At 39.8% G+C, this 24,353-nt stretch overlaps 1 protein-coding gene across 4 annotated transcripts in view; it reads right to left on the bottom strand.

Annotated features, from left to right (window-relative positions):
• acsl6 (acyl-CoA synthetase long chain family member 6) overlaps positions 1-24,353 on the bottom strand; it is an 84,516-nt gene continuing 60,163 nt past the window's right edge. For all 4 annotated transcript variants that reach the window (XM_072662422.1, XM_072662420.1, XM_072662423.1 and 1 more), the window contains exons 3-21: positions 21,575-21,683; positions 20,791-20,855; positions 19,874-19,975; positions 19,646-19,745; positions 18,519-18,697; positions 14,731-14,763; positions 12,840-12,891; positions 10,487-10,560; positions 10,218-10,295; positions 9,084-9,218; positions 7,993-8,127; positions 7,400-7,495; positions 7,170-7,242; positions 4,560-4,648; positions 4,273-4,389; positions 3,631-3,774; positions 3,418-3,519; positions 1,874-1,945; positions 1-1,153 (exon numbers count right to left, since the gene is read on the bottom strand). In XM_072662422.1, coding sequence (XP_072518523.1) covers positions 1,013-1,153; positions 1,874-1,945; positions 3,418-3,519; positions 3,631-3,774; positions 4,273-4,389; positions 4,560-4,648; positions 7,170-7,242; positions 7,400-7,495; positions 7,993-8,127; positions 9,084-9,218; positions 10,218-10,295; positions 10,487-10,560; positions 12,840-12,891; positions 14,731-14,763; positions 18,519-18,697; positions 19,646-19,745; positions 19,874-19,975; positions 20,791-20,855; positions 21,575-21,683 — 1,896 coding nt within the window. In that variant the 3' untranslated portion in view covers positions 1-1,012. The remainder of the gene's footprint in view (positions 1,154-1,873; positions 1,946-3,417; positions 3,520-3,630; positions 3,775-4,272; positions 4,390-4,559; positions 4,649-7,169; positions 7,243-7,399; positions 7,496-7,992; positions 8,128-9,083; positions 9,219-10,217; positions 10,296-10,486; positions 10,561-12,839; positions 12,892-14,730; positions 14,764-18,518; positions 18,698-19,645; positions 19,746-19,873; positions 19,976-20,790; positions 20,856-21,574; positions 21,684-24,353) is intronic.

Genomic DNA, 24,353 nt, shown 5'->3' on the forward strand with positions numbered 1-24,353 from the left:
TTTAAAATCTTAACAGATTCTTTTATTTTTGTCCCCATCCATACCCCCTTATTAAATACAAAGATATGATACTGATTCATTCAACATTAGATTATAGTTACAGGTTTTTTTCCTTTTTTTCCCTTTTTTTTAGTTTCACTACACGCAAAAAAAAAATCCATTCAAACCATTGCTTAAATATGCTTACATCTAGTTTTCATCAATATTTACACTTTTTTTTTTTTTTTTTTTTTTTTTAACTTTGAAATGGAAAAGCCAGTACTATGGACAAGTCCAAAAGTTCTAAGTCCATGGCATGCTCACTTGCCTCAAGCGAGCACATTCAGCAGAACGTAACTAGCTAGGATTATAGTGTTCTATCATGTCACTGATGTGTAAGCTAGGTATGTACCTGTGTATGTGTGTCTGTGTGTGTGTTGTGTGATGTTTTCTTTTTTTTTTTCTTTTGATGACCTGAAGAACAAAACAAACTGAGAATCTCAAGCAAGAATTTGCCCAGTGAGAGCTGGGTACGTAGCATGCATTGCCTTTTGTTCTGAAATCATCTTCTTCTTTTTTTTTTCCCTGACAACGGACCCATAAACAAAACGATGAAGATGAAGAGACATGGACCAAGGAGAACAGCATTGCTTGGTCAGCTGGTACAGAATGACATGAAGGAAGTGCCTACGTGTGTAGGAGCTGCTACCGTGTTTTTTTTTTTGTTTGTTTGTTTTTGTTTTTTTTTGGTAGGGACAAATTTGGTTGTAGATACGCCACTTTTCCCAAAGGCACACCAGCGACTGTTGACAACCACGGGCAAAGGCCGGCTGCTCGTCTAGTTCAGGCAGCCTGGATCATGCTCCCTTTCGTCGTGCATGGCTCATTCTGCGTGCTTTTGTGTCAGCTAGGGGTTTGGATGAGGGAGTTTAAGGACAAATGGTTAATCGATCAGCAATGTCGCAAAAAAAAAAAAAAAAATTAAACAAAAAAAGTCCTCAGCTTTTGTTCGGTGATGAGAACTTAGGAACTTTTACATGGAGATGTTGTTGTACAGCTGTTCGATCTGCAGCTTGAAATATTCCTTCAGCTCTGGTCTCTTGGCTTTTAACGTAGGAGTCAGCAGTCCGTTTTCTATGGAGAACATCTCACTGTGAACGTAGACGTCTTTAACCTGTGAATGAAAAGAGGTTTCCAGAGATTACTGACCAGAGCAGCAGCGAATCGATTAGATTAGATTAGATAGAAGATCCTTTCATGGTTCCGTAAACAAGCATGTGTAAGTGTGAAGAACCTTTTAGGTTGGTAAAGGTTCTTTACCATTTGAAAGGTTCTTTACATGCATCATCTCTATTACAAACACGGGTCTTTATGTAACCGAAAAAACAAACATCTGAAGCATCTTTAGTCTTAAGAGTGTAGAGTAATAAAAAGAAATCTATTGATTTGTTGACATGATCAAAGTAATCAAAATACTAATTAGACTAAACTGACAAACAGCAAGCCATGCATGTCCTTTCAAAGATTTAGAAATGTCAACCTAATTGGAATAAAAGTTCCTTTTTAATCAATAGAATGATGCTTTTTTATTAAAACTCTGCAATTACTATTACAAGTCAATTGATTATTTAAGAGCAGAGAGGATGACTTAATATGTCAGAATAAGCATTAAAACATGATCTTAATGATACGCTTTGACATTTTAGTCCTAGTTCGTTTTGCGTTTATGTTGACATTATTTGCAATCGAACCAAAATAATCCATGAGTACGTAAGAAACTATAACCTCTGGATTTTGAAACCTGGCTTGTTAAATCATATCATCAGCATTAAACCACATTCTTGATAACGTACACCTGTTACAGTGTTTATTGCCTTGGAATGACTTGACTTACTTGCTCAAAAGAGTGGAGGCCACTGGCTTTGCCTAAACGCACCAAGTCATCCAAAATAGCTTTCTTCAGTTCCTTCAAAAATAAGAGAAGTCAAATGTGATTTGTGATATCCTTGACAAAATACACAAACACAGAGTCATATGTCGGAGTCTTATTATGTCCATCTACGTGGCTCCTCAGGAATCTGGTGGCAGCTAGTGATGGCTTCCACTTTCTGCCATGTCCAGGCAGAGTAGCCTGCGTTTCCTTAACTTTGAAATGATGAACTATGTTTCCAATTGTATCTAGGAACATTCCGTGCCTTTGCTCTCTCTTTCTTTTGCACTTTTTTGAGCAACAACTCTCTTGACTTTGGCTATATTTCTAACATGCAAGCAGATGTCGCAGACAGTCAACAAAGGTTTGGATGAGTTTCATCTCAAGCACACCTGACGCAACTAATGAAGCCCTTGATTTGCCACCTGATTTGCAAATGTGTTCTTATGAGGGATCTGTTCAGACCTAAGGCAGACACTGACCGCAAAAGGATTTGCTTCCATGTATTTAGTTTTGTTCGTGCTATGTTAGTTAATCCAGTTACTTTTTTGGAGCCTGTGAAAATGGAGGGACGGTATAAAATGACTGTAAATCCTTAAATGATGCAGATGTTAATGAACGGCAAAAAGTAGTGATTGCATTTGGGGGTGCCAAAGGCTGTAGTGGGAAGGTAGTAGCTTAATTTGCACGTGTATTGAAGTTTACAGTCATACATGTCTACCAGCACTGGCAAAAATTCCAGTCCACAGGAAAGTCTCATCCAAATTGTGGCTGAAAGACTAAACTGATGAACACGGATCGCTGGTGTGTTGCAATGGCTTGTGAATGAAAATCGCTTCCATTTCAGGCAATTATTGCTTCTAGAAGTCAACACAGGTTCTTCACCACCAATTTCTGAAAGGACACTCCGCAGGGAACCCCGGCCTTTGCTCACTTCACTCCATTTATAGCCTGATCATCCTCATACAACAACAACGCCTTTGCAGGAGCCTGAAATTTCGATCACCTTAACATGCAAGGTGGCAAAGGAGCTTACATTGCAAAGTTCTTTACACTTTATAAGGAGATGGAGTTGAGTAAAACATGTCAGCAGTAAAGGAGATATTAACAGTTAAATAAACTAAAACTGCAAAAAAATTAAACCATTACCAATACAAATGCAATTACAAAAAACAGCCTGAGGAAAGTCTTAAGTCTTTCTGTTTGCAGGTCATCGGGCACTGTGTCCCACAGAGCCAGACCATTATGGCTAAAAGCACTTTCATCTATCTTAGATCTGGCTCTGGGTAAGATTAAAAGACCAGTGCCCGATGACCTCAGGGTTCTGCTTGGTTTATACATAGTAAGCAGATGAGAAATGTACCAATTTATGAGTAAATGTACTTTAATTTGATTCAATGAGGCATTTAATTTTTTCTGAAAAATCGTAATCAAATTGTTGTCAGGTCGAGATGTAGACCCCCTTCTTCATTTAAGATGTGAATGACATCTTTTGCCATAGAACTCACCCCATTTTTGCACAGATCTTCATAGCATCCATCTAAGCCCTTTTTCCGGGCCCAGGAGGGCATTACCTCAGGATCTGGAACCACAATCCCAACCAGACAAGACTGCAGGAGCAGAAAATAGAAGAATACTAAAAAAGAGGCAGGAATGCAGAAGTACAGAGCATTCAATATTTAGTGCTCTTAAGGCTTGTCTAAAAGTAAGAAAATACCAACCTGCAGGCTATCTCCGTGGACGTAGAGCTGAGACACAGGTTCACTGCGGATGTAGATGTTCTCTATCTTCTCAGGAGAAATGTACTCCCCCTGGGCCAGCTTAAAGATGTGCTTCTTCCTGTCTATGATCTTTAGTGTGCCATTCTGAGAAGAGAAAACATGAGCTAACATGAGTTAACTAGGGAAGAAAGCAAGGGCATTATTAGAGCTGCTGAGACCCACTAAAATCGCATCGATTTACTTAAAATTCAATTGAAGCCAGCCAACAGCCACTAACGCAACATCGCTGGACAGTTCAACACACTTGGAGGAGAGCACTAACTGACAATTTTTTTTGGGTCCGCTAACAGGTGTCCACGTTGGCTAGCATCAAGTAGATTGATGGATGGCGTCATGGATAGCGAAGGCAATAACTGGAGATCAAGCCTTTCCCAACATGCCAGACATTTGAAAGCTGCTTTGAGAGGCCCCACATTACTGCGATTTTCCCAAGACCAAATAGGTGAATAACTGGTCAGTGCCCTCCAGAAATGGAGCATGATCCAGGCTGCCTGAACTAGACGAGCAGCTGGCCTTTGCCCGTGGTTGTCAACCATCATACCTGAACTTGCAGAAAAGCTCACGTTGTAAAGGCAAACATACCGGTAACCATTTGCCTATGTCCCCAGTGTGGAGCCACCCATCAGAGTCCAGTGTCTCTGCTGTCTTCACGGGGTCTTTCAAATAGCCCTTAAAGACATTTGGGCCTTTCACACAAACCTGCAATTCAAGCAGAATGTGTATGAGCTCAACAAAATTTTTGCTGTTTTTGTTTATTGGTGCTCATATTAAATCTTTTTTTTTTCACCATTTTCTTTTAATACATTACTTGAGAAAAACAATTATTACACAAACAATGATTGGCATGGCATCAATATCATGGTGCCTACCTCCCCCTCTCCTTTTGCGGCAAAGTAGTTCTTCTCTGGCACATCCACAAGTTTAATGAGGTTGCAGGGCAGCGGTGCACCCACATGACCTGTAAAAACACCAGGGGACCAAATGGCAGAAGTGACCGTACTTTCACTGGTCTGTGTCATTTAGGCTAAGAATGACCCACCACCCAAATAATACCTGCTCTGTGGCGGTTCTGTGGTGTTCTGGCCACTTAACAACAGGGTGAAAGGAGGCTAACAAGGTCTGTTATTATAGAATGAGGCGGCCCTACGCCTTTGAACTACTGCTAATATAGCATCATTGAACAGCGAAACACGCTAACTGCCAGTTCTCGTACATCAGCTATCAACCGTATGTGCTGGCTAGCATCGTGCTGAGTGATGCGGGATAAGAGGGCTGTCCTACCCGCCAAAAGAGAGGCCAGTTATGCTCTATGGAACTCCTGCCCATGAAGGTCGACGTCTTTTTTTGTTTGTTTGCTTGCAGTAGTGGCAGCAGACTAACCACAAGGTGGAGCAATTGGTTTATTTTTCTCAGCTTTCTGGGCCAGGAAATTTAATGTTTACAGGAATAATATTAGACATAGATATCCATAAATGATCAAGGATACAGAAGACATGACATCGTAATCCTTAAAACAAAAGCTAAAGGAGAGCACCTGCTTACGTTTTAAACCAATAACCACTTTAAAGCACACTAAATAACCAACCAGGAGTGGCAAACCCATCACAGCCTACCCATAGATAAAGCAACGACCAGTGAATGACACCCATGACCAGATTCTCGGGGGAAAAAAAACGCTACTGAGGCCTACATGAGCACTATTTTTTAAATGGTTAAAAAAGTTTTTACGGCTGGACATGCTGATTGTACATGGCCCAACTTGACCCCAATTTCTGGCCTTATCTCGCGGGCACAGGAGATAGATTGGAGAAGTCCTTTGCCCTGGTTGGCTAGACTGTCTGCATTTTTCCTGCTGGGTCATGGATATACAAACACTGCCCTTATTTGGGTATCTGCCATCTTAGTCTACCAAAACAACCCAGCCTAGCTCGCTCAACAAGTCTGTTTAATTTAGCATCAGCACAGACTCTTTATGTAGACAGCTTTGTCTACATAAGTCCTATGCATTAAATGACCTCAATAAAGGTTTTCCATCATGCTCTTAAAGAGGAACTGCTGCAATCAAAGAGTAGTTCTGTTTTTACTGTTGGCACGGCGTGAGATCGTGTGAAAATGAACCGCTAAGGCAGTGTTTTTCAGGTTCCCACAAGTGCAAAAAGCCCATTGCGATAAAAAAAAGGGACCATGCTGACTGCACTGGTGCTGATGTAGATAACAAGTATTGGAGGCCTGTCGTCACCAGGCTAACATAGTGAAACGTGTGTGCCTGAATAATTACATCATGTTGAGTTATTGAACAATCTCAAACTTTGCCTACACTCTTAAATATTAAGGTCCTTTGAGTAATGCCAGAGAAGTACCATATTTGTCATAGAGATATATGCTGCTTTAGACCTGAAAAATTAAGAAATGGTACCAGCAGCCACAAGCCTAAATTAGCTCTGGTCTTAATTGCTAATTGCAACAAGTTGCTGTTGCTTGTTGGCTGTATTCGCCCTTTACTTCCAGTGCTAACTGGTGTCATATAAGTTACCTTTACTGTTAGCTGATCAGCCTCATAGCTTCAGTGCTAACTAGTGGCATATGAGTGGCCTTTTCTGTTAGCTGCATTAGCCTTGTAGCTCTAGTGTTAATTGGTGGCATATAATTTGCTTTTTATCTGTTAGCTGCATTAGCCTTGTAGCTCCAGTGCTAACTGATGGCATATAGGCTATGTTTACTTGTTAGTTGTATCAGCCTCATAGCTCTAGTGCTAACTGGTGGCATATGAACTGCCTTTACTTGTTAGTTGCTTCAGCCTTCAGGGCTTAATGGGTGGAAGGGCTTCAGCCTTCAGGGCTTAATGGGTGGAAGGGCTTCAGCCTTCAGGGCTTAATGGGTGGTTAGGGCTTAATGGGTGGAAGGGCTTCAGCCTTCAGGGCTTAATGGGTGGTTAGGGCTTCAGCCTTTAGGGCTTAATGGGTGGTTAGGGCTTAATGGGTAGAAGGGCTTCAGCCTTCAGGGCTTAATGGGTGGTTAGGGCTTAATGGGTGGAAGGGCTTCAGCCTTCAGGGCTTAATGGGTGGTTAGGGCTTAATGGGTGGTTAGGGCTTAATGGGTGGAAGGGCTTCAGCCTTCAGGGCTTAATGGGTGGTTAGGGCTTAATGGGTAGAAGGGCTTCAGCCTTCAGGGCTTAATTAGTTGCATCAGCCTCATAGCTTCAGTGTTAACTGGTGGCACATGAGCTGCCTTTACTTGTTAGCTGTATTAGCCTCATAGCTCCAGTGCTAACTGGACGTTTATTGACTGATCGAATAGGCAACCTATACATTTGAGTTTTTGGCCACTACAATGCTTTAAGCAGACACGTACAAGGGCAATGTCCAAGTTGAGTGGCTGCAAAGAATTCCCCATCTGTGAGGCAAAAACACTGACGTGTTGATGCACTGCATGTCTGGGTTAATGTATAACTAAAGCTAACTAGGCTTCCAGGGGTTTACCTGAGGTCCAGTCGCCAGGGGTGGTGTAGGTGCAGCCAGCTGTGCACTCCGTCTGCCCATAGGCCTCATACACCTGTCCATGCACACGTGTACATGCGCCAACGCACCCACCGCCACAGAGTAAACAGACAGGACAAATATGAGAGTAAATCAAAGAACGTGGGATTCAAAAGTAGTTTTTTGAAGTGTGTGTGTGTGTGTGTGTGGGGGGGGGGGCATGTGGTTCTCACCTGACAGCCCAAAGCTGCTCTCAGGAAGCCAAGAACCGTTGGGGAAGTGGGGGCGGCCCCTGTTATAATCATTCGTAGCCTTCCGCCTAAACTGGCCTGTAAAGAAAACGCACAATCAGCCTTAATTCATCTGTCTTTACATTTTCTGATCCTTTGTATTTTGTCCTGCTTTCCAGTGCTTGCTAGGTGGTTACTATGGTATTCCAGGTGGTTGGTTTAGTCATGCTTAGTGGGTGCTAAGGGGTTCCTAGGCAGTTGCTATGGTTGCAGGGTTGTCACCAAGTGGTTACTGTGATACACCTAGTGGTTGGTTGGGTGTATGTGTACAGTCATAAGATAAGAAGGGTGCACAAGCTTCCTACAGGGGGAAAAATCCATGAAAAATCAGTTGCTACTTGGAAACCATACATCTGATCAAAAAGCTGTGTACAAGCTATAATCGCACAGTCGGACTGAACAATCTGGAGTTTGGAGTTACAGCGCCAGTAACTCGAAACCGGGCAAGCTACACCGCGAAAAAACAGGAATAGAAAGGAATAACAATATTATACAACCATAATAAACAAACAAACAAACAAAAAAACAGTACACACCTGAATCTTGCTGAAGAAGACCTTGTCCCAAATGCTGTCACTCCGGATGACCCCGCGACTGACCTCGGAAGCTTTTCTCTTTGCTGCAAAGTTGAGGAGCCAGCGCTTCACTGGATTATTAGCCTGACTGAATATCTGAACAGCACACCGGAGAAAGAAAGAAAAAACATTAGTATTTTTGACTTATTAGCAGCGTTAGTCTCATAGCTCCAGTGCTAATCGAACAAAAGTGCCACACCGGGAACCGCCGTAATTAGGATGATGTTGCTTGGGGGAATTGCAAGAATTTCAAGTTCAACTTCTGTGTATTACAATAAGATAAAATGAGTAAATAATTACATTTATATAAATAACCGTATGTTATATGTTATTATAAATAAGCAAATGGAAAAAAAATAGTTGACCAACTTTAACTTTTTTAATAGCAATTTTATAAATTATAGATGTCAATGAAATAAAAAAGCCAGGTGCATAAAATCTAACAGTGGCAGTGAGAAGGCGATGCTTAAAGAGACGCACTTTAAAGCGGTAAACTTCCGCACACCAAATGTGTGGTAACCGTAGAAACAAGCAAAAGCAAAATCCTGAACATTTTACACAATTTAGACATCCCAGCCTGACGCATTTGTCACATCTAAATATGAGGACATGTCCGGGGGGGAAAAAGAGGACATATGGTTACCCTAAATTAGTGGCATATAAATTACATTTACTTATTAGCTACATTAGCCTCATAGCCCCCGTGCTAATTGGTGGCATGTAGGTTGCCGTTGCTTGTTAGCTACATTAGCCTCATAGCTCCAGTGTTAAATGTACATTGTTTGTTTTTTTTCAACTAAAGATTTCTCAAACCGGAAAAAAATGAAACGTGTGGGTGTGTGCATGGATGAAAAACTTGTGTGACCGGGTCATAGGTGTAAGAGTGAATGTGCACCAGCTTGCTGGTTTCACACATGCTTTGTGAAACACATCCTTTTTTGCACGAACAGAGCATACGCTCAGACCGAAAACACAAGCAAACAAAAAGTGCTGTTGCGGCCACTGTTGTTGCGTTGGGCCCGAACGCGTTGCTGCGCTTGAGAGTCTCTCACCTTGTCGTACATGCGGTTGAGCAGTCGAGGCACCACAGGGAAGATGGTGGGCCGCAAGACCTTCATGTCTTCTGAAAGGAGACGGATGTCGCCCTGGAAAAAGCCGATCCTCCCACCGTGGCAGTATACCACGGCCTGCAGACACAGCAAACATTACAAAGTGTATCATTGACATGACGTTGAAGCACTGGATCTCAAATGGGCCCTGCGTTTACAAAACTGTGGACCATCTTGGGGGGGGCTCTGAGAACTGATTTCAGAAATTGATGGCATATAAGTTGCCTTTACATGTTAGCTGCTTGGTGCTAATTGGTGGCACATATGTGCCTTGGCTTGTTAGCTGCATTAGTCACGTTAAAATGTCGTTTGTGGGGGCTCTGAGAACTGATTTAAGAACTACTGATCTAGAAGAAGTGTGAGTCATGTCTCAATGCAAACAACTTTTAGAGAACCATGAAGCTGGTAAAGGCTACAAAAGCACTATTAAAGATCACTCAAAGACTCCTGACCTCAATCCTATTAAGATGTCGTAGCATGACCTGAAGAGGGCTAAGGGAGCCTTCAAGGCTTTCCATAAACACTAATGAACTGAAACACAGGGATGAAGATCCTAAATTTCTCCTCACGTTGTGCAATTCTTATTTATCACAAATAATTCTTATTTGCAAATAAACGTTTGGTAGGTATCTACAGCTTATTCAGTTCACTTACTTTTTCTAGCCTGCACCGTGGGTGTGTACTCAATGAGTACAGAATGACTTAGATAATGATCAGGACATATTAATAGTAATCAGTGCGGAAATGCAGAGGACAATGGCTGGCTGTCAGCTCATGCCGGTTGTCCTGAAGAGTTCTTTTAGAAGCACCAGTCAGCAGGGCAACTGAGGACAGCATTTTGGGGGAAAAGGGGAAGTAAAGAGTCAGTCTGATTCTCTGGTTTTATGTGAGTGTGTGTTGTTTATGTGTGAAGTCTGTGACTCATTAGCCTTGTTTGTGAACAGCATTGTTTTGTGCGCAGCACTTGTCCTGTCTATGCATAATAACACAGAGAGCATATGCAAGCTTCTCACATGCTGCAGACCTTTCATCACTGTCTACCTCAACCCATACTTACACACCATGCACACAACTTACCTCAATAAGCCTCTCGAACATGTGGGCAAGGGGCAGGAAGGAAATGAGCACGTCGTCTTTATTCGGACAGATTACTTTCTGCAGATGCGCACACACACAGTCACTGTGGTTAAACTGGGTCACTCAAAGATGTAAACATCGTGTTCTTTTCCTCTTACAAAGGAGATAGATGAGATTTCTTTATCTCCCATCACTACACCATAGCTCCATAGCATTTAAAGCATGCACAGCTTGCTGGAGACAGCAGTGATTCTCTTGAGCTCACTTACATCAGTTACTTTCAGAAAGCCAGAGAAGTCCGCCACAACATTCCCATGTGTAAGCATCACACCCTTTGGATTTCCTGAAGGGAAGAAACACTCAGTTGTTAGGACACTGGACTGTATGTCAGGCAAAAACATTGTATCTGCATAATGGCAACTTTACAGTTTTACATTGTAGCTCAAACAAGTGCAGATTCGCAGATTTTATTAGTAGGGTATTTTACATATTTAATTTTACTGTGTAAAAACAGCAGCAAATTTTATACATGCCCCCTTGTACAGAGTGCTGTGTTATACATGCTGCACTTATATCCCGTATGGTGGCCTGTATACAGTGTCCAAAGACGCACATGGTGTCCAAACTCCAAAATGTAGAATTGGCCTGTTCGTCCAACATCATTTACACAGTGTACAGGCTCCGCTAACTAGTACAGACAAAAATGTATGGGCTATAAGTGTTAATGTGTGAGCCTCCTCCATGTCAAATTCACTAACATCAAATACATGGCTTGTAACTCCTTCCAAGTGAACCAAGCAAGCTTCATGATGAAATTTTCCCTCTCTTTTCCTCTCAGGCTGACCTTCAGAATGTGATCCTCTGACCCGTTATGAATGTGATTTACTGCTACATTGCTGGAAGACTGCAGAGTCTGTATTTCCATAAAACCAGGAGACGTGGGTTCAGGCTCGAGCCTCATGGAGGCCTCTGTGAGGCCAAAGTGCAGTACCATGGCCGGACAACAGATGGCAGTGTTCTAGGGTAGTTCAGGACACGTGCTGGGTAAGTCCTAGTAGGAAATGAGGAAGGAGTATTTTCCTTGAAGGTGATGAAATACCCTAGGGGGATGTAGAGGGAGTGTAATGGGATCTGTAAGATACTGCTCGGGTGTGTGGGTGGATGGCTGGTTGCGTGTGGGTGTCAGGACACACAATGCAGTCGAAAGTCAAGAATAAAACGTGGGAACAATTATAAATGATTCATACAACAGTTTTTTTCTAAAAATAATAACTCCTCATTATAATTACAAATGAATGTCCTTCATATATGTTTAGATCTGTATCATGAATTATTATGGTTTTCTGTTAACATTTGTTCATACATGCCTTTATCATTTTGGAATTCCATTTGGAACAATTCTGTGAACGGTACCGGTATTTTAGATGATTATATGAGGTTTTCTGTACAATAACTATTCTGTTTGGTGTTTATGCTCATGTTAAAGGGACCCTAGAATGTCAACCTTTATGTTTCTTGGCCTAGTTTGATAATAAGAGCTTGGTACATAGGACTGACATACTATGAACCTTAAACACTCTTGTCTCCTCCTTCAAAAGAAAATCCAGCATAACTAAAACAGAGCTGGAAACCAGGTGTTACTAAAGAGCAGCACATCACCTCCAGAAACCCGGAGAGGCAAATGGGAATCTACACTATGCTAAAATCTTCGCTAGCTTTACCATCTCGCTTGTCCGCTACCTCATAAAACAAACTGGACTGCCTCAGCTGTAGCAAACTGGCACTAAACACACAGTAGAAGGAAATGGCTTATTTTTTTTGTACCGGTAAAACTTGGAAAAGCCGGGCTCCGAGTGGCTCAGCAGCCAGAGCCAGAGAGGGTGGGTAGATAGCACTCTATCCCCTAATCACTCTCATTGTGATGCTGGCCAGCACAAGCATCTATTAGCTGATGCGTCAGACCCAAGGATCTGACCCTTTCCTTTATCCGCGTTGGCTGCGAAGTAATGCTGCATCGGTGGCATTGTATCCAAGGAGGCTAACTCTTATCTTGGCTAACAGCACATCATGCTTAGAGGACACAAAGAGAGAAAAGCAACTCTATCCAGTAAGACTTAGGAATGATCACTACTAGCGTATGATATGTCGCTTCTTTGAGCCGTCATCGGTGCTGTACAGCAGCCAATAAAGTCAGAGCCAATTGTTTTGTTGTCATGAGCCCTCCATCAAAGAAAAATCTGCATGTTTTATTTTGAGAACATCAGGATTTACTGTGCTTCTGCGCATTTTTCTAAAGTTTGGCATTAGAGGCCTGAACGGAAGGCCCCAGCCTGCAGTGTCTGTGTGCAATGCTGGGGGTTCTAATAAAGTGTAATGTGACTACGTTTTGACCTGATGTCAAATTCTTTACTTCCCCACTTCTCCCTTCTTTACGAAATACTTAAGGGGTCGCTATCCCCACACCTGCAAAAATAAAAGTGCATTTAAACCACACAGAATGGCCTTCACATCTTACCACTTCATTCCAAACTAAAGCCTGCTAAAACTAATTTTCGGTTCATTTGCATCTAGAATCAAGCTAACTTTAGCTAGTATTTATTATTAGTATTAATATGGTTTTACCTGTGGTACCGCTGGTGAAGCAGACAATCGAAAGGTCATCTGGTCGAGGTGGCTGTAAGAACAAAAGAAGGCTCTCTTATGGCAGCTTTACATAGTCATTTTAAGATCATTTAAGTTCAACTTGACAGTTACCACAAATATATACTATTTTTTAACAAAGTTTGGACATACAGCCTGAACTGAAGGCCTCGTTCGAATAAGCGCAGTTTGTCACTGCATTTCAGCAATTCCTATAATTACTGGCTCATATTTTCTACTTCCACATTTGCGAGAGAAAAGACTTATTCAAAAGCATAAAAGAAACCACTCTGACTGTTGCTTAGCAGCAGGTTCCTCAGAGTGCAGATGTATGCTTCTTCCTTGTCAATAGGCTGGTAGGCCTGCACATATGCATTTATGTAGTCCTGACTCATTCTAAGCATAAATACCTTATACACTTGCATATGTAATTCAGCAAATAAGGCAGGGCTACTGGCCTCCTTTTTGTGGCCATGATCCCCCACCCAGTCGCCTTTGTTTGGGTTTTAAGACAAATACAATAGGCATTTATCCTGCTGTCACAAAGACATGAAGCTTGATTTACACGTCTAGTAAGTAAATATTTCAAATGTTGTAGCATAATGGAAACCAAGCTACTTGATAGCCAAAGTAGTTGTCAGGTGCTGGTTTATCAAAATGACTTCTCTGTTTCAAAGAAACTCTAGAAGAATTCTGACTTCATAACTGCTTCATAAGCCAGATGTTTTTTTTTGTTTTTTTTTGTCTTAGACAAAATGATACAGGTAGACAAAACTGATCCAAGCACCAAAGGCCAAAAACCTCCCCACTATTTAAAGTGAATGACCAGAATGGATCTGGTGGTAGATTTAAGCATGTTTATGTTAATTATATCATTGTATGAACAGCTTAATCTAAAGGGGTTTCGAGATATTGACACAGTACCTACAGTTTGTAGGTCAATAAATATAAACAAATCTGGATAATTCTAAACAATATGGCTGCATGCCTTAAGACAATTCATTCTTTTGGAGTGGAACTTTGTTAATGTAAAAAATGTACAGGTCACAGGGTCACTTTGACTGACTGTCATGAAACTTAACATACGAATGCCAGAGATCTTGATATATAGTTTATTACCTTTGGTGTACATTATTCAATAGGCGGTCCTAGGAAATTCACCACTTGTTCAACTGAGCTGACACTTTGCCTATTGCATCTTAAAGGTTAAGGATGACTCGGTCATTGGAAAAATCTGTGTGCCATAAGCCAGTTCGTTTTAGGCAGGCATTTGGGAGGCATAACATTGGCCATTTGTCATGATAGTTGGCATTAAGGTGAAACACATCAAGTGGTTAATGCCAACATGACATTAAATTTCATAATGTTACAGAGATGAGCAAATTTGGAACATACTGTATTTGCAGAAGAACGAGCTAACAACGGTTGTTACATTATTTTTCAATTGTCTCATCACGCTGGACTTTTACTGTGAGATAATTGGAGTTGTAATGATCCCATACTGTCATAGGCTTTATTTTTTATTATTATTTCAAATATAACATTTCAGAAATTCTCAAACTTCAATCTAGATTTATCTAGAATATCCCCACACTGTATGTAAGGCCTAATGGGGCTTATTGTCTCTTAACAGTGCTTGGTCCCCTGTGATTGCCGCTGTGTTTGTACATTCTTAGTTCTAAGCCATACCATGTTAATTACACTTGTGAAAGAGTTTTAAGAGCGTGTTCTGTTATGGTCAAGGACGTTCCTCTCTTTAGAAGGAAGGCCGGGGACGTCCCTCGTGTTGAAGAATGTAAGATGCAGTTATAAATTAAATGAACGACATGCACGCAAGACATAGTGATGATACATTGGCACCATGGCTACTCACCAGTGGATTTCTGTAATGTTCTCGTCCCAAAGCCTGGTGTTAACAAAAGCAGACACAAACAACCTACGTTAACACAGCAGGTTACAATGGCAACACAATGTAATGCTAATAACAAGAATATACCATCACTGTCACACAAAAACGTGTATCTCCATTTTTGCTGCTTTTCACTTTGACATAATCTGGCAGTGGTTCTTGATTTAACAACTTGGTGTATAGTTTACTGGCTTCCACTAAGAGTTGAAAGTTGTTTTTTTTTTTGTTTGTTTGTTTTTTTGTAAAGTTGCCTTTTTGAAGATTTTTTTGTTTTTTGTGGGACCGCAACAATATGCTTGGTTAATATATTTAAGATTTAATCTTAGTAGTAACAGCAATGTTAATTTCTTTTATCCATTTTCTTTAGGTGATTGCAAGTCACCATTTACATACAATTTAATTACAAACCACATGTATCACAAATGTCAGATTTTATTCATATTTAGTACAATCTATTTAAATTAGTAAGTGGGAGACCTGTGTGGAGGCAGGAATTGCTATCAATATGTTTTGTTTTGTTTTTTTTACTTATGTGCTTATCTTCTAGCTCAGACAGGCTCTGGAAGCATTTATTGAATGCCATGGAAACACTGGTTGTGCCTTCTCCATACGGGCTATTTTGTCAGGACAGTTAGAATAGGTCTTGGGAACTTTGACTTAATACATTGTCAGTCAACTTCTGCATCATAGGTCTTATTAAAATTTGGTCCATGTATCAGCATACATTTACTAGAAAGTATTCCTCCAACCAAAACACAGGTTACACTTATCACTTGTAAGAAACTGATGGTTAAACCGGTCATCAGGCATTTATATACCCATTTTTGTAACCGATAAACTATTGAGAACTATAATTTTAATTAAGCAACAGCAAGCGTAACTTTGCTATCCTTTACCCATAACCCATGACCCTGCAACCACAATGTGGTAAATTCAAATTTCTTGCAAAATTTTTTTAAATTGGATAATTGTTTTTGCAATAATTTCTTATTCTCAAATTTGGTCTTTACAAAGTCTTTTTTTTCAACTTGAAAATGTTTTACAACAGGAATTTAAAGTTAAAAAAAAAATTACAACAGGAATTTTTTTATCAGAAAATAGATTTTTACCACTGGAAATTATAATAAGAAATTTAGGGAATATAAGGAATATTCTATCAAAAAAGTTATTTTGTTATAACAAAATTTCGATTTTATGTGTATAAATGGAGGTGTATGTGGCTGGATTTTATAGTTAATCACTGCAAGTTAGTTATTGTAAATGATGGTGGTGGGTTTAGTACCTCGGTTTGCTGAGCTGCCACTTTTGGCCTGTAGCATGGCTGAATTTTGTTGTACTGTACAAGTATAAGTTTTCTTCTATCCTTTCTTCCTCTCTGAATGTGCAACTTGGATCATCCAGTTCATTAATATGTGTCTATATCCCACCAAAAGAAAGAAAGTGCAGCTTTTCTGTGAGACCCTTTATGATAACGCCACAGTAAGTCTTATTCCGATGTTAACACACACAATATCTGGACCAGGTGGAGAGAGGCCAACAAAGTTGACCACATTTCTGACTCCTCTCATGTATTAGGCATATATGAAAATTACTGTTCCTTCCTTGTTCCATGTCTACCAATAGAAGTGAACCACAACCCTTTTGGCCACTATATAACCTTCACTAAATCCTTTCCTCAACAGAGATCTCTGGAGATTCACCAGAGCCTCTCCTCGGCCGTAATTGAACTTGTCTCTGTTGATCATCTGAAAATAGTTATTTTGCAGTAGGAATTTTCAATCTGAAAATATTCTTTTACAGCAAAATAGATTTTTTTTTATTAGTTTTGTTCTATTACAGTTACAAGAAAAATTGAAGAAGAGAATTTTGCACTACTTCATTTGTATTTCTCTTACTCTTAGTTGTTTTTTAATAAAAAAAAATCAGATTATCAATTGTACTAAAAAAATTGTATACTTCTATACACTCGAATGTATGTATCTCAACTTTCACTCCAATATATTTTTGGCTCCATTTTTCTTGTCATTATTTTTACTTGCGCATAGTTCCTGTATTTTTACTTAACAGCAGTTTCTTTGCACTTTTCACAGCCCTGGTATAACAGAGCAGGGTACAGAAGCGCTAGGAAAAGGCATGTTTATGCATGTTTTTTTTTTCTATTGTCAGTTCTATTCTAGGTGATCCTGCATGTATGGAATGATAGATATACTACCTAGGTACCAACTTAGATATCTCTGGAATGTTTAGTTGCTTACACACACACAGACACGCACACAAGATTCTTAAGATTAGATTCTTTGGATATGGTGGTTCAAATAAATGCAGAAAGCCTATCAAGGCAAGCATCTTTGATTTATGTCTGGGAGCACAATTAACTACAATTTTGCTTGTTTCCGAGAAGCTAGCGATCTAAAGCAGCCATTCCTAGCGATGACAACTGGAGACAAGGCTTCCCTTCAGCCAGCGTTGCTTAAAGTCTATAATGCCACACATAGCCAAAAAAGGTTCTAAAAAAATTAAAATACTACTAATGTAAGGAACTAAAAAAGGGTGCTGGTCTATCTAGTGTAAACAAAATTGTAACTCGACAACAACGTGAAATGAACTCTCTTACACATTAAGCTTTACTACCAATGCTTCCCCAGTGTACAGCCCTACACCTTATCTACTTTCTCACGGCCTGTGTTTGGTGCAACTTGTGATTATGAGAGATGTGAAAGAGAGATAGAGATCGAGATAGAAAGATAGATCTAATGGAAAAGAGGTTAAAACATCTGGTTGCTGCCACTGTATTCGACAGCTGTGTAAACTTAATGGATGAATGGTCTCATTAAATAGACTTGAATCTGCCATTTGTTGTTTTCCACACAGAGAATCAATTACTGTTTCTGTTACTGATCAATGCATTGTCCTTAGGTCAACACTCAATTTAGTAGTATTATTAAATATCCCAAAAAATCAATCAGTAAATCAGTTAACCTTTCTTTAAACTTGTAGTGGTTGGTGTAGCGCAACGGATAACACCACTTGCCTGTTCCGGCCTGGGCGGTCGATGCTGCGCTACACCATTAAGAGTCCCTGGTTAAGACCACTTACACTACATTGGCCCACCTCCATAAAAACAAGTAACCTTTTAAGTCACTCTGGATCGGCGCTTCAGCTAAATGCCATAAACTTGTTCCCTGGGTTGGCCTTCATTTACAATGTAGCAAAGCCTATACAGTAAGATATAAGAAAATCAGAATAAACAGATACAATTAACCAAAAGTCAATAATAAACAGTCAATATAATAAGTCAAAATAAGAAATAAGAATGGAGATGAAGAAAATTGATGATAAAATAAAAATGACAAAATCGCATTGCTTGTGCAGCTTATCCCACTTCAAGGAAGCTGCTAGACTGTTGCTATGGGGTCATTTGACTGGAACTGTTTTTGCTACGTGGTTGCTATATTATCCCAGATGGTTGCTACAGTGTTGGTAGATGCTATCCCAAGTGATTGCTATGGTGTTGCTTAGTGGTTGCTTGGGTGTTACTAAGAGATTGCTAGGTAGTTGCTGTGGCATCCCAGGTGTTTGCTCTGGTCATGTGGTTGGTTGGGTGTTACTAGTGTATTTGCATCATTAGCACATAAAGGAAGTGCTAGGGTTCCTTTCTGTGCAACAAATTCTGTACACGCATAGCCTGTTGGAACCCATTTGACAAAACATGTTATGTTGTTTTTGTTCTCCCTTCACACATCATTCCATACCTCAACATCTTTTAGAGAGTGAATGTGGACTCCGCACTTCTTGCCCTGCTCCACAAGCTCCACATCAAATGGATCCATGAGAATGATCCTCTTCAGACCTGGAGTTTCCTGCCTCTCCACATTACCCAGAAGAACCAAGGCCTTTTCAGGTTTATCGCAGATGACTGTAGAGATCTCCGCTAAAAGAAAGGAAAAGCACAAGACACACATTAAAGAATTCTACTGACTGGTACATTGAGGTTTTAAAGAGGACCCAGCTCAGTTCCTTTTTACCCATATTCCAACATCTCAAGACACCCACGACCCTGCACGCTTTCTGGAAGGCTCTGGAAGGCTCCCTGGGGAATCCCAGAAGCCTCACCACCAAACTCACTTCTCAGATTTATCATTTGTCCAAAATCATAACTGAAGAAAGCTATCAGGAATTAAACTGGACACAAGGCCTGTTTTAGCATGTCTTTTCTATTGTCTTTTCTTTTATGGGTGATTGTGCATGCATGGCATGCTAGATATACTACCAAGGAACCCACTTGAAAGTCTGTGGAATGTTAAGTTGCTCACACACGCAATTCTTTAGATTAGATCTTTACAGCTGGGAGGCTCACTATAGGCATCCCAGAAGCCCTGCCACCAAACTCACTTCTCAGACGCATCATTTATCAGAAATCATAACCGTAGAATCACTTCAGCCTGCCAGATCTGGCTGATGCATGAGCAGTGCCAACAGGTTTATTTGCACACTACACTTGCAACTTAATTGATCCCCAAAGGGGTCCTTTCATAGGCCTAATATCTTTTACCAAGGCTTTAAACAGCGTGTTAGGGCTATGGCTTGTTCAGTCATCTTCAGGAAAGTTTCAGCAAATTTCAAAACTCTGACAAAATACTTTGACTCCTCAAACCTTTTCCCAGCAATCAGCAGCCATGGGCCAAATAAACTGTCTGAGAGAACTGCAAAAGACCTTGTTGAAGTTGACACCACAGAATTCAGTGTCCGGCATTTGCAAGGGGGTGGATCGACCATGCTTATGGCTTGTGTTACAGCCAGTGGCAAGGAGGAAGTGTCACTGATGGAGGGAAGAATGCATTTAAGTAAGTTAAATAATAAATAGCAGGCAAAGTCTTACCAATGTTGATAATGTATCGAATGGCGTCCGCCCCAAGTGTGTCATAAAGTGGCACCACCACCATGGAGTAGGTGTAACACGCTAGCTCTGCGATTATCCACTAAAAACACCCCAAAGGAGAAAGATCAAGAGAAACGAGAGTGAGACCTTCAACAAACTCTTCCAAAAAAAAACTTCATTCAACATCATTCATAAGTCCCCGTCGTTGGCCCTCAATTGGCATCTCACCTCCGGTCTGTTCTGTGCAAATACTCCGATTAGCTGCTCAGAATTGGGCTGGCAGCCCTGGTATAGTAAGCCTGAGCCCAAGTGCTCGGCCCGGGTCATGACCTGCAAAAGTGGGGGTAAATAAATACACCATTCAAAACTGCAGCAGCAGCCATTGCAAAGCCCCAATTCTATGTCTGTATGTCATACAGTGCAAGAAAGCACATAAGCAAGTATTTAAAGGGGAATTCCACCAAATGTTTCTCAATTTCTGCATAATAAAACCAAAGTAACACTCTCATTACTTTTACCATCACTACTATGATTGTTAGTTACACTATCTTAGGATTTATGATATTATGATGATCCTTGCACTCCTGAGCAGTAGAACAATCTTATGTGGTGGTTTGGTGACTTATCAATCATTTCTAATTAGTTCAGAGGAGGATGGGTCCCCCTTTGTGAGTCTTGGTTCCTCCCAAGGTTTCTTCCTCCAGCTCTGAGGGTTTTTTCTTGCTCACTGGGGGTCTTAGGTTTGTATGTCTTGTTGATCTCTTGCCCTCTTACTGATTACTGATTCTGTCAGGCTGCTTTGTGACAGTTATACAAATAAATCTGATTTGATTATTCGATCATTCAAAAGGGATTGATCTGAAACCATTGTTGAATAAGGAAAGTATCTGCTGTCCCTTGTTTCCAACTGAAACACAATGAAGCAAGAGTGCAATTCAATTTAAAGAAAAAGGAACTAAAATTGAAAGCTACTGTTTTTTTTTTTTTGTGTTTCCAGAAATCCTAGAAGGCCCTGAGGTTTCCCCTCTGAGTGTGCACAACACTAACTGGTGGAACATCGCAAAAGCTTATTTATTACTTGTTAGCTACATTAGCCTTGTAGCAGCAGTGCAATAGTTTCAGCTTTTTCTTTTGTTCACACTCACCTCTTTATAAGACAGCCATTTGTACGGCTGATTGGGCAGACGGGAACCTAAACATGGTCCATCACCTTAGGAAACAAAAGAACAGAGCCAGAATAGTCAAACAAAAACAGTTCACTGCCTTCAAAACTAAAATGAGAAGTTTCATTTCCTGCAAGGCTTGTGGAAGCAGGTCTTTTAGGCAGTTCATTTGCCATGCAAATGAAAAGCCTGGTTCCTCCTTTAATAAAAAAATAATCAAAGACGTCTGTGGAGTGAGGTTTCTTTTTTATTTTAGGTGAATGATTATGGTATATTGAATACGATTCCCATTGTGTTATTTTTAGAGTTTAATGACAGCTCTGGTACACACAATAAAGACATACTTACCTATGGAATAGGAGAAAGAGAATAAGTAACTAGTTCTCTAAATAAATAAACAATAATAAAATACACTTTGAAAAATATATGAAGTAACAATACAACTACATAACAATGGGACAATTTCTGGCAAATACTCTTTATAGCAAGAAACAGTCCTGACAGCAGCCAGAAAACTGAACTAGGGATAGTTTGGTAATCACGTTAATCTCACTAATGTATAAAGTAATGAAGATAAATAGGCACTGACCAGCCTTACTCAAATGATATCATGCTAATTCATGACTACTAGTTTTAATATATTATGCATGTGACCAACATATGACACTTGCATATATGTACATATATTTTTAAATATATGCCCAGTTCTTCGTCAGATTTACATACGGGCATTGTTCAGCCCTTTATAGCTCAATACTGTACATACCAGATATGTGTAGCCCTCGCTGAAACACCTCATACAGGGTTGTGGCGTCTTCATGGTAGTGCGTGAGCAGCTCTGGACTGTTGCCCAACATTGATCTTCGACCGCCACCCTTCATTTGTAAGAGAGAAAGAAATTAATATTTCATAATAGAATTGTGTTTGTAGCCTTGTCCGTAGGTCTATAAAGGGGGATTATAAGACTGCTAGTATCTTAGCTTAGCAAAATGATAGAAAATCTATAGCTGGAAAACTGGATTTTTCTTGGAATTGTTAAATAATAAATGTTTAGTATATGGAAGTGATGAACACTGTTGGTCTTCATTCAAAAGACAATTCACTAATCCAGGACCATTACAGAGCTGTAAAACTTAAAAAATGTGGCATGTTTTGCTAGTTATGGGTTTATGGGTTGTAACAGCAACCAGTCCTCGTGACCACAGCTTTTCTTGGGCCAGTGCATGCAGAAGGGGAGAAAAAGTAAGGGAAAGAGGTCCTAGCCCAGTCCTCGCTAGACTAAAAGCTAATGCTAGCCAATGCTAGCTTTGACCATTTCTTCTCTCCATTGTCTGCTTCCTCAAAAACAAAATGGGCTATCTCAGCTGAACCGAAATATACCCTATAATAAGCTAAACACATATCAGAAGGGAAAGTACTGGCTTATTTATTTATTTATTGTAAGACTCGGAACAGCCACTCCCAAAGAAGCGACTGGCAGCAAGGCTAAAAGCTAACCAGCTACAATCTCTTCAGCTTGCTAACAGCACCTTGTGCTGAAAGGACACTGAGGGGACAGCCACACGAACAAAAACACTGTAATGTAAGCATTGTATGCTCAAGTCTTTTCAGATGGTGTTAAATCTATGCTGTAATATGTGGCCATCGTTGGTGCCATGCATCAGCCAATAAAACAGAGCTGTTAATTAAAGAATTCCTCTGTTAAAGGAAAATCAGTGGCTTTCATTGTCTTTCATTTTTGGCCCCAAACAAGGTCACAGCCTTAATATTTCTACATAAAACAGCAACTTAAAAGACTCAACAAATGCATTCTTTAGGACCTTGGGAGACTGTGGAAAGCTTAAGATTCCATAGACTGGCTGAAGACAAAAAGCTCTAGGCAGCGCAAACTGCTAACTAATGAACAGCTAAACCGCTGAGCTAGTTGACTGTTATGTTTATACAGTTTCTATGTGAAATAAGTGGACACGTTTCACTGGAATGTACGCTGCATGTACACTGTGTATTTCCTCTTTGTTTATGACATATTTATTATATAGCCATACTTTGATTGAAACATATTGGATAGATCATGGGTAGAGCTTAGAAAAATGTATATATATATATATATATATATATATATATATATATATATCGATTTATTTATTTATTAACTTGGGTTACATATATGTACTAAAAGTAATATTTACCTAAAATATGTACATATTTGTATTTACATACCCAAAATATATGGATTATGAATATATTATGCTTTACATATAAATAAGCAGCATGTTGCCGGTGTCCTCACACAGGATGTCTGTGGGTCCTTAAAAGGTCTAAAACTAGAAGACTTTACATCATGATGGGGTGACTAGAAGTAAAGTTTAAACTGGAGAAACTGACAAAAAAAGAGATACATGGTTTTCAATGGACAGCAGCGATATATAGATATATAGATATCAAAGAAACCATTCATTCGAAATGGGCTGTGCTTGCAGCTTAGTTTCCAAATATGTTGGGTGAGTCAACTGTGTGTTTAACACCAAATTCTTTATTTTAAAAAAGAAAACTTTTTCTAGGATACAGGCATTTTAAACATATCGTATTTCCGCTGGCCACTTAATAGCTATTTGCTGGTGGGATATTTTTGTTTTGTTTTTACTGATATGTATGTATGTATGAGGCTTTCTTTCTTGTGGGATATACTATGTTTTTTTATAGTAACGATACTAGTATAGTATAGTAACATCTTTGTGTTTTTCTGTTCAAAATAAACAAACACTACTTGTTGATTTAGCATACCATATATCTGGTATATTATCACTGCAAATTTGGTCTTAAATTTAATTTGAAGTGGCATTTCAAACCTCATTAAAACACCCTGCTGACCTCGCATTTAGAAGGCACAGGTGATTTTTATCTAGGTTTGGGACGGGTAAGCATTAGACATTTCATATATAACAAAAACAATTGTGGAACTGCCTTCTGTTTAAAGGGTGTGCCTTTTTGAATAACTCATAGCCAGTAATAATAGAGCACTGGCGTAATGAGCAAATATGATCGTCCTTTTCTGTGTCATCTGAGGACATGTCAACATGTTTTCAGTGGGAGGAGAGGCCTAAGGGCACAAGTAGATGAGAGAGTGTCCTGTTTCATATCTCACTACCGAACTACATGCAAAAATGATGTGTACAAATATAACATTTTGTTTCATCTGAATAATAAAAAAAGAGTTTATTTTTATTTATGTTTATTTAATTTTTATTTTAGTTTGCACAAAGAATGGGGCAGTGAGTCAGGAAATATGACTGTACGAGCTGCGCTGAGGTTTGCAGGTGGTATGTTTAGCATTTTGCTGGGCTGCACATTATACAGTCATATGAAGCATGTTTTGTTGACCTTAAAAAGTCAGCATAAAGAGATTTCATTCAAGAGTCATTTTGGAGCATTTCTATTGGTAAAACTTTGAGACTATTGGTAACAATTCTGAAAGAATAACTGCTAGAATCATATGTCTAAAAGTTAAAAGCAAAAAATGGATATATAAGTTGTTTGCATACACT

This window comes from Salminus brasiliensis, chromosome 18, assembly GCF_030463535.1.
Source record: "Salminus brasiliensis chromosome 18, fSalBra1.hap2, whole genome shotgun sequence".
Lineage (NCBI taxonomy): Eukaryota > Metazoa > Chordata > Actinopteri > Characiformes > Bryconidae > Salminus > Salminus brasiliensis.